Consider the following 10,170-nt stretch of genomic DNA (forward strand, 5'->3'; position numbering starts at 1 on the left):
GCTATTTCCTGAAAAACCCTTTATTTACAAGAAAAAGATGTTGTTCCATGTCCAAAGGTTAAACCAACTTGTATTCAGACACCTTTGGAGAGGATGGCTTGTACGTGCCAACTTGTCTACAGCATCCCTATGACCAACATAGACATGAAGCACTTCAAACCCTTTTATCTTAATTTCAAAGATAAAAAGGTGGAAATTACAGAAGCAACTCTTTTGGATTTTGGATATATTTAACAAATTATAATCCATGACCCATAAGACACTAACAGATTTGGTAGAAAAATTGCAGCATGTGTTCTCAATTCCATGGCAGATCAAGGTACAGCAGTCGAAGCAGTGGTGGAATCAAAACCTCCAGAGTGGACATCTACAGGACAACTCATCCCTGCCTACCATAATATCCACATCAACACCAATCCTGCAAATACAATCCTCAGAAGAATTTACCACTGTGATAATGATGATCCATGGATTTGGGAAGCAAATTCCATAAGAAAGCAAATCAGGCATGCCATTGCCTTCACCATAGCTGAAGGTTTTCATTATGATAGTCTATATGATTATGGGAAAGCACCTTTAGTATGTGAAGACCTATTTCAAAAAATTAGGTCCAATGATCACATTCCAGAGTTAAAATTCCATTTTGAAACAGGATATGATAATCTAGTTAGATATTATCTGGAACAGAAAGACCAGCAAAGAGCAATGCTAACAAGAGAAGATTTATCAAATCCATCTGATCACGAAGGAGATGAAGATTATGATTTTGATGACGAAGCAATCCAGAACCTCAATAATGCCATGGAAGGATGAAGATAAAGGTAGCTCGACAGCATTTCTGTCATCACATGGGATAGCAGTAAAAGTAGTTTGGAAATATCTGCCGAAAGCAGAATATTACTGTTCCAACCACTCTCTACTATTCCAACCACTCTCTGCCAGCCACTATTCCAACCATTCTCTGCCAGCCAGTCTTCACCAGCAATGATGACCACAACCACTCCTGAACAAATCTTCAAGCATCAATAATGAAGAGCCTACTTTTTCAAAAAGAAAGTTGAAAGATATGACGATGCGGGCCAGTGATCACGCGGCATCTACTTTTCTTTTGAAAAACCGGATCTCTTTTCCGAATAGGTTGCCAGTCATTTTAATTTTGAGTCAGTCTATAAATAGGATTGAGCCTTTCAGTTGTAATCACGACTCTCCTAGCATTTGAACACTTGCTATCTGTAAGCATTTGTTGCATTTGTAATTGGTCGAGTCAATCTTCAGCAATTGAGCCTTTGATCTTTGTAATTAGCAGTTTGCAGTAGTAATATTGTAAGTTTCTCTTCAGTTCTTTATTGTTCTTTAGGGACTCCCGGAAGGGAACACCCCCATGATCATAAATAAGATGAATATTGTATGAATTATATGTCTGTGTTACCCAAAGATTTTAATCCAGTTTTGATTATCACCAGTATTTCAAATTCAAAATTTTTAAGAAGTAATGACTTCAGGCCTTTAAACCATAAAGCCTTCTTGAGTCTTAAACCCATTTTGCCAGAGAGTGGCGTTGAGGGAACATAGTATTCGGAGGTAGGTTAAGAAGGAAAATAAGGAATTCCTTTGAAAAGATTTTGACACATAAAATAAAGTGATAATGAAAAGAAAGATTAATTAATGGGTAATCGGATATATCATTCCATTTACAATATTTAGTTTATTTTAAACAATTTGTATGGATCATGTGGTGGTAAGTACCGAATAGGATTTACAAATAATTGATTACAAGCTCATATCTTTGCATGCATGAACAAAGAAGAACATATCTTGATTTACATTCATAGATTAGAAGAAGAAATATTTACTCAAAATCTTTTAATAAATAGACTTCTAAATACAGCTTTATATACAAGCAGACCTAGATCTAGTACCACTCTTACTAGATTCATAGGGAAAGAACAGGATAAGCTCAGAGATTTAGAGCAACAATTAGCTGAAGCACAAAGCCAGTACCACAGAGCAAAACCATTTCAGAATTAGGATTGAACTGTAATTATAAGAAGTAGTAGGAAAAAGAGTAATTAGTACATATAGATGCACCACGTGTACCCAAGCTACACCACACAGGATAATAACTTGAACCAATCACAGTGAGCATGGGTTAGAGCATGGGCTGATGTCCTGGTCTGTAGCATCACTCTATTTTTTTTTGGTAGTGGTCACCAAGGACAATGATGGGGGCATACTTTGGAATATTTTTTTTTGGTAGTGGCCAGAACTCTAAACTCCATGGGGGAAGCAAAGGTGACAAGATAAGGACAACGATGGTTTACCCAATTACATTGATGATTGTTGGAACATTTTCAAAGTATTAAATGTGAATATTGGTAAACGGTTTTAATCCAAGAGGCATGATTATTCAAGTTAAATGAATAGATGTGAACATTGGATTTAAGCACAAAAGGTGTGTTTGTTCAGGTTAAATAAATAGACATTATCAAACCAAAAGGTGTGACAATTGAGGTGGAATGAATAGACATGACTATTGCATTTAATCAAAGAGGTGTAATTTTTGGCCAATGGTCACGATCTATGCCTATAAAAGGTAAATGGTTCTACCAATTGAAAGAGAAAAAGATAATCAGAATCATTCTGATTATTGTTTCTCTCTAGAATTATCTCCTATGATTATACTTGAGGGGCTCGCAAAATCCAAAGGTATTTGGTCTCTCTTCGTTTGTGCACAACGCAGTTAGATAACAGTTGGAGACTGAGCTTCATTTTATCTTGGAGGGGGCTTCGCTGTAAGCCGGTGCACACCAAATTCTCTCGAATTGGGGGGGCAAATATCGTCTTAAAGACAACGACATAGTAATGTGACTTGAAGCATATCTGTTTGTCCACTTTCATCAGCTACGACGACTTTTGCACCAGCAATGTGGCATCAGATGATTGCTTTATGGGCTTTTGCTTCTGGATGCACCCAGTTGGTTTTTTTTTTCTTGGCAATGTATATGGTTTGGATGGGAGATATTTTGTTAGCAGTCTTTGAAGATGTGTGTGACCATAAGAGTGTTTTCTTCTTCTTTGTATGTGTATAAGAGTTGCCTCCAAGGAAAAAATAGTTCCAAATAAAGGTCCCATTTTGGTCTTGTCGTATTCTTGGTGGCCTATCGGCAATTGTTTGGATAGTTATGGGAATGATGAAAGACGAAAGTATAGGGAGAAAGAGAGATTTCGATGGTGAGAAATGGTGAGAAAACAAAAGAAATGAAAATCGTTTCACTTGTTTGGATAGCTAATGTTGGGTTTGTAAAGTCTGCCACTTCTTTGACTATGTCGGCGTTCGACCTGCCCAGTCAGGTTGAGATGGTTTAGGGGATAGAGATACCGGAACCTAAATAGGAGTATTATGGTTGTTGGTGATGTAAACCCTATGAATATATTATGTGCTCTCTTTCTTCATTTTGTACATATTTGAAATTGATATGAGCTATGGAGAGGTGGAGGTTTCCATTTACAACTAGAAAATCACTTGAGTAAAAATTTTCATGTCTCTTTTGTTAATTTGTTCTCTTGACTTGATTGTTCTTCACGCATTGTGTGTGACCAATTTCTCAACATAAAATAGATGGAAAAAAATGGGTAGAAAGGGTGAGAAATGCAGGAAAAATATGAACTCATGTCATGGTCCATTTTGTTTCTCACCAAGTTTCATCACTTTTGGTGAGAAAACACAACCTTTTATTTTTCCTCCCTTTTCCCACTATCCAAGGGGCCTTCAAATTCAAAATGTTCCCTATTACAAAGTTTGATGTTGTTTACACTAATTTGTGAAAAATTAGTGTAATCCACAGTCCACGCCACTTTTTTTGGAGAAATGCAGAAATTTATAAAGGGGGCCAAGCCCAGAACCTCAAGGAAAACCTCGAGAAAGAAAACATACAAATCCAACTGGATACAACAAGAAAAGCAACAGCCTAGCCATTACAAAGAAAACAAAAAATTACAAGAAAATTGAATCTGAAAACAAAAAATTAGTGTAATCCACAGTCCACGCCACTTTATTGATTAAGAAAGTGTAATAAATTTAAAAAATTAACTGCATGTTCCGGGACAAAAAAAAATTAATTGCATGTAAACAAAAGGCTGTTAGCATTCACAAATAAGGCCAGAAGTCTGCTTAAATGGAGCCAAATTTGGCCTCCAAACTTCAGAGGCAAGGCAATGCATCAGCCTTTATTACACCAGTTTCTGTATCTCCATAACAAATGCCTATTATTAGAGCCGCAGTTTCCTTCCAATGGCTTTCTAAAAGACAAATCATGAATGAGGACATCTATCTTTCCAAGTTCTACGAACCTTCACACCAACCATCTCTGAGAGAGAGAGAGAGAGAGAGAGAGAGAGAGAGAGAGAGAGCTTTTTTCTATTGTGTGTGTGTGACAAATGCTTTGGACACAAATTCAGACAAATTTGTATTCCCAGCCGTCCATTGCGTGTGGGGCTCGCTTGTATCGAACAGTTTTGGACACATCTGTATCCAAACCTCTATGTTCGTATATAGCACTGCTCTTTGTGTTTTGAACAAGATTTCATCATGCCCCTGGTTTCTGCAATCCTGTCATGCAAGCAAACATCATTAACCTTTCTTGGAAACCAAAATACCTATGAAACATTGAAACTTGAAGATTGCTATGTAGAAACTAGAAAGGACAGATTGAGATGGCTAGTTTTGATAATTAAATGACATCAATCCTTCCATTAGGTTCCGGTTCTGTTTCTCCACAAAAAGTGTTAAAACCAAATTGGCTTGGAATGCGAGGGCGTGCCAGACAAGTCTGTCCGAATTGCTTTCAAGGCCTTCGGGCCTCAAAGTCTGACTTCTATCAAGTGATCATGCTCGGCCTAAAGGGTAAGGCCTCGTGATAGTTCGTTGGTTGCCTTGTCGGGCTAAGGACTTTGAGTATTTCCCACTCGTTGCTAGAACAATAGAAAGAAAGACAATGCAGTAAAAAGGATCAAACGAACTCCATTAATCGGTTCAATGAAGCTGGGGGTACAAGAAATGTGATAAAACTTTAACTACTTTGAAGTGAATAGATGTAATGCTTGAAAGAAAATGGGAATATAGGTGCATAAGTTGTGAGCTTTTGAGGTCGTGGACCTCTGCCAAGGCCTCCAAAACTGGGAAATATAGGAGGCCCAGGCCTTGAGCTGCTTCCAAATACTCCAATGCATGGCTGCCGTGTGGCCTTCTAGTAGAGGTCTAGGCTTGAGCAGCTTCAAAATGGTCCAATGAGGGGCTATTCTCTGAACAAAACGTGCCTTTCACTCCAAGAGAATGGCAAAGGCCTGAGAAACCTCTATTCTTTCTGCAAAAAGGGATCCCGTTCCTGTAGTATCCAAGCCTTTGAGCTGCTTTAACACTCAACCTATTGCTTGAGTGGATTCCCTCCGGGCCCATCACTGCTGAAGACCAACATTCCTTTCATTTTATTGGACCTTGCATCTCTTGTGGGCCTTCAAATCTTCTGAACTTGGTCTTTTTTGGAAGAAGGATTGAGCTCGGGCAGATCTGGGTGAGCTGCTTGTGAGCAGCTTGCCTAGGTCTGTAAGAGTTATGTACTAGTATTCATGGGCTGCATGCGTGCCACCTGTTGCGTGCCCTGGCATCATTTTACAAAGCGGGGTCCCACTAGTCCAGATTTTGAGCTGTTTGAGAGCAGCTTCCCCAGACTTGTCTCAGCAAGAATTTTCTAGGCCATCGAGCCGTTTGAGAGCAGCTTCCAGGCCTTTGAGCTGCTTGGGAGCAGCTTCCAGGCCTTTGAGTTGCTTGGGAGCAGTTTTAAGGCCTTCTCTGACTTTATTCGGGGCTTTAAATGGAGCTGCTAAAACGGTGGGCCTTTTTCGTACTTGGATCTGAACTCATGGGTGAATAATGGGCTTTTGCCCATTGTAAGCCTTCTGAGCTTAAGCCTGGTGAGAGAACCAAGGCCTTTTTCATACTTGGACCTAAACTCATAGATGAATAATGGGCTTTTGCCCATTGTAAGCCTTCTGAGCTTAAGCCTGGTGAGAGAACCAAGGCCTTTACTGATTTGGGTTTGATCTCGAAGGCCTTGCTTTATTGTAGTGACATGCTTTTGGGTTGGGTTTGGACGAGACAAGTTGACTGATTCAAGCCTTGGGCCTTTAACTGATTTGGACCTACTGTAAGGCCTCATCTTTTCTAAGACTCGGGCCAAGCCTGATTTTTGTTGGAGTGACATTTCGGCCCGGATACCAACGGCAAATGACTTTCAAATCCTTCCCAAGCCTAGAGTTTTCAGCAAGGGCTGCCTTTGAACTGATCAATCGGCCTTTTGATTTTCTGGCCAAAAATGGGTGTAAACAGGTTCCAATCTCGTGGCTGAAACATCTTCCGCCAATCATTCAGAAGCTAAACTTTGCAAGGGTAAGGAGTTGATGCATGCTAGCGATCAAGTACGGTGGCTAAGTGGTAGATTGAGATCTCTTGAGGAAGAAGCTGAGGTCATGAATCATGCTTTCGTAGAGAGCTTGGAAGAAAGGAAGAAGCTGATCAATGAAATATCTCACCAGTTTCGGGTTATAAGCCGTTATCGGGTATCAAGAAATCCAGTAACTACTGGTCTGTCTCAGGTCTTACATCAGGAAACCAATCCATCTCTTGTAATCGAAATCGAAAAGCTACTTATGGGTGGATTTGAGGAATCTGCTGATCATATGTATGATAGGTATGAATTCTCACATACATGACAGCTTTTTTACTAGATCCTGAGCATGTATCTCTTTTCCTCATTATTACTCTTATGCTATGGATTTAACTAGGAAATTTAAGTCTGATTGTGTTTTCTTCGGATTTGGTTTTCTCAATGAACACATTGACTGTTTCTTTTGTTTTCTACAGTTTTCGTGAAATGTCTGTCTGATTCAATGATAAGCTGGGCAAAGAATATGAATCTGCGGTCAAATCTCTCTACACTCACGATTAATGGTTAGGCAAGAAGCATGACACGTTTACCTGCCTCAAGTATCCATATCGTATACACCCTAAACACATGTATCGGACAAGGCCAAGTATGTGTTGGGTTTCTTTACCATATTTCTTTTAGCTCGACAAGAAATAAGTTGGAGACACGCTTAGCACATGTTAGGAGGGTAAACCCAATTATAACAAGTTAGGACAGAGTCAATATCACAACGAATGCAGAATTTTAAGGACTTAATTACTCGCTGTTCTTTATATCTTTATAAAGTAATCTCTTTTTTTGTGGTTTCAATAGTAATAGTAATACTTGATATGAACTATTTGGACACTCAGTTATCCCTTTTACTTTATGGAACTAATTTGAATTAAAAGTTGTACAATCAAGAGACCTAGTGGTACCGAAGAGGCCAAGACTCATGTTTGAAACTTCTATCAACTCTTGGTAGGGTCAGTCTTTACGAACTTTATCGCAATTTAATTTGACTCTTAGTAGACGGTGAGATTGATCCTGAATATTAATCAATGTGCTTGTAATTGTGTGCACATAAAGTGGCCGGACCTTGTGAGTTAGTATCTGGAAAAAGGGAAGAATACCTCATTGTGTTTGATCTCTTCAAAATCACCACCACCACTCATCCGAGTAAAGACCAACACTGGCGCATATATGATACGACGATTAGCAAAACATATCAACATATCACCGCCACCACTGCTCCGGCGTCTCCTCCACTACCCACAACCACCACTCCACCAACCCCATGGAAGTCGAAGTTAAGCTCCGCCTCCCAGACTCCACCTCCCACCAGAAACTCACCCAACTCCTCTCCCCCTTCCACACCAAAACCCTCCTCCAAGAAAACATCTTCTTCGACACCCCCACCTCCCACCTCTCCTCCACCCGCTCCGCCCTCCGCCTCCGCTTCTACACCGGCCACTCCTCCCCCCATTGCATCCTCTCTCTCAAATCCAAACCCCACCTCTCCGCTGGCATCGCCCGCATCGAAGAAGACGAGGAGCCCATCGACCCCACCGTCGCCCGTGCCGCCGTCGCCGAGCCCTGGCGCCTCCTATCCTTCTCTTCGTCCAGGATTATGAAGAGGGTAAAAGAGGAATTTGGGGTTGGGGAAAATGGGTTGGATTGCCTGGGCGGGTTTAGGAATGTGAGGAATGTGTTTGACTGGAAAGGCTTGAAGTTGGTGGTGGACGAGACAGATTATGGGTTCGGGACGAGTTATGAGATTGAGTGCGAGAGTGAAGAGCCCGATCGAGCTATGGGGATGATTGAGGAGTTTTTGAATGCGAATGGGATCGGGTATTCGTGCTCGAAGGTTCCCAAGTTCGCTGTTTTTCGGTCTGGGGGTGCTGCCCCAGTAAGTGTTTAAACGCTCGGTGTTTAATGGTACAGTCAAGTTGCATGCGTATATGCTGGCCTGAACATCCGATTATCAACAAAACAAAACAAAAAGTTTGTTGATTTTGGGTCTGGGAAGCTGCCCCAGTAAGTGTTCAATGCTCAGTTAGTGAATTTTTGTTTCAAATTGGCAGCATGATGGATACATTTAGGGCAATTCTATAACTTACTCTGAATAATGTGATGTGATTCAAGGCAATAATCTGGAGTATTGATTTGGGATTTGGTGGTTCATGGGTTGAGATGATTTGTTGCTGTTGTTACGAAGACACTGCTCATTTTATTGGAATAAAACAGATTATTGCTTTGCGATCTGCTTTTCTCATATTTGTTTGTTACCGTCGTTTGTCTTGTTTACAGTCACATCCGCGGTCACATAAGTTTCAAGGGAATCTTCCACTCCTCTCACTCTTAATCCTCAGTTTAACGCATTTTTATTTAAAAAATGAAATGATCTCGAAAGACATTTTCAAGTTTTCGCTCAATCAAAAATACGTGCTTAGTTCGTATCAATAGTTTCAGAGTTGTACAGATAATTAGAAGTTGCCTAATATCAAAGCTGATAAAAAAAATAATCTGAACTTGAAGAATTCTGACTTGGCAGTGTCATCTGCCACTATGAACTTGGGAACTTTCCTAGTGTACATGAGAGAAATGAACTTTCCACGAAGTTGTGTCCCAAGAACCCCGTTTGATCTTGCATTGAACATGCCTTGCTATTGAGTTTGGCCGAACCTTTTGTTCTTCTGAGAAGTGGAAGACGCAAAGATGCCATGAGTGCCAAAAGGAAACGCGCCCTGGCCGCCTTCCCATGAGCAACATGAGAAGCAAGACAAAAGGGGTAAAAATTCGGAACGATTAGGTTTCTCAAACTTTTCAGGCTTCAGAGGAGGTTGAGCTTGTTTTCCCCCATCTTCCTCATCATCTTCTGCCTCATCTGCTTTAGCATTGTCGTCGTTGTCATCATTTCATCACTGTGTGCATTAGCATCATCTTCAAAAATCCCTTCATCATCATCACCAGTTTCCTGACAAATCACTGTTGTCGTCATTCTCCGCATTGTCGTCGTTTGCTTCATCATCATCCTCAGTTTTGCCAGCGACCTTGTTTTCAGCATTCAGTCAATCAGTTAAGTTAGTGGAAATCTGTGGGGTAATCAAATAGCCAATTGCGAAAACTTCGATATTTAACCTTTCTGAAAGTGAATGTAGAACTAAAATCAGAAGAAAAATGTTGAGAAACTCCCATCCTCCTGTTATCTGATCCAATGTCATCCCGGAATGTATCATCACAATCCAATCTGGACATGAACCAATTTGAAGTTGAGAAGGAAAAGTAAAACCAGCTAATTAAACACAGAATCCATTTATTTCAAGACCACAAATTTGTGAACAGCTGAGTTTAGGCCACAAAGCTAGGCCTATAAATGGACCGGATCCAATCCGAATCCAATAATGTCAATACGATAATCTAATAATCCGAATCCGGTAATCCAAATACGGATTGGATTGAATTCGGATCGGATCGGATTAAATCCATTATCAGTATTATATTTTTTTTTAAAAACTATAAATTTTTTATTTTGAAAAAAAAATGTTTAAGAAGTTGTATTTTTATTTTAAATTTTTTTTGGAAAATAATTTTTTTTTGAAAATTTTTTGTATTTTTTTGAAAAAGAAAAATAATTTTTTTTGCTGAACTTTTTGAAGTAAAAAAGTTGGGATCCGATCAAATTTTTCGGATTCGAATTACCACTATT

General features: G+C 39.8%; 2 protein-coding genes across 2 annotated transcripts; both read left to right on the plus strand.

The window, feature by feature from the left end:
• The first annotated feature begins 4,184 nt into the window (after positions 1-4,184).
• Positions 4,185-6,941, plus strand: LOC131328699 (uncharacterized). Its single transcript, XM_058361610.1, has 3 exons — positions 4,185-4,762; positions 6,386-6,746; positions 6,920-6,941. The coding sequence occupies exons 1-3, from the start codon at positions 4,735-4,737 to the stop codon at positions 6,939-6,941; spliced, it is 411 nt and encodes a 136-aa protein (XP_058217593.1). The 5' UTR covers positions 4,185-4,734.
• Positions 6,942-7,510: 569 nt separating this feature from the next.
• Positions 7,511-8,723, plus strand: LOC131306248 (triphosphate tunnel metalloenzyme 3-like). The gene has a single exon (XM_058332451.1). The coding sequence runs from the start codon at positions 7,759-7,761 to the stop codon at positions 8,380-8,382; it is 624 nt and encodes a 207-aa protein (XP_058188434.1). The 5' UTR covers positions 7,511-7,758; the 3' UTR covers positions 8,383-8,723.
• The last annotated feature ends 1,447 nt before the right edge of the window (positions 8,724-10,170 follow it).

The sequence above is a fragment of the Rhododendron vialii genome, chromosome 1a (assembly GCF_030253575.1).
Source record: "Rhododendron vialii isolate Sample 1 chromosome 1a, ASM3025357v1".
Lineage (NCBI taxonomy): Eukaryota > Viridiplantae > Streptophyta > Magnoliopsida > Ericales > Ericaceae > Rhododendron > Rhododendron vialii.

Excerpts from the sequence above, each read along its gene's own strand:
- LOC131328699 (XM_058361610.1), top strand. The coding sequence starts at position 4,735 with ATGACATCAATCCTTCCATTAGGTTCCG. Across the intron at positions 4,763-6,385 it reads AATCCTTCCATTAGGTTCCG|GTTCCAATCTCGTGGCTGAA; the intron begins GTTCTGTTTCTC and ends GGGTGTAAACAG. Across the intron at positions 6,747-6,919 it reads GCTGATCATATGTATGATAG|TTTTCGTGAAATGTCTGTCT; the intron begins GTATGAATTCTC and ends TGTTTTCTACAG.
- LOC131306248 (XM_058332451.1), top strand. The coding sequence starts at position 7,759 with ATGGAAGTCGAAGTTAAGCTCCGCCTCCCAGACTCCACCTCCCACCAG.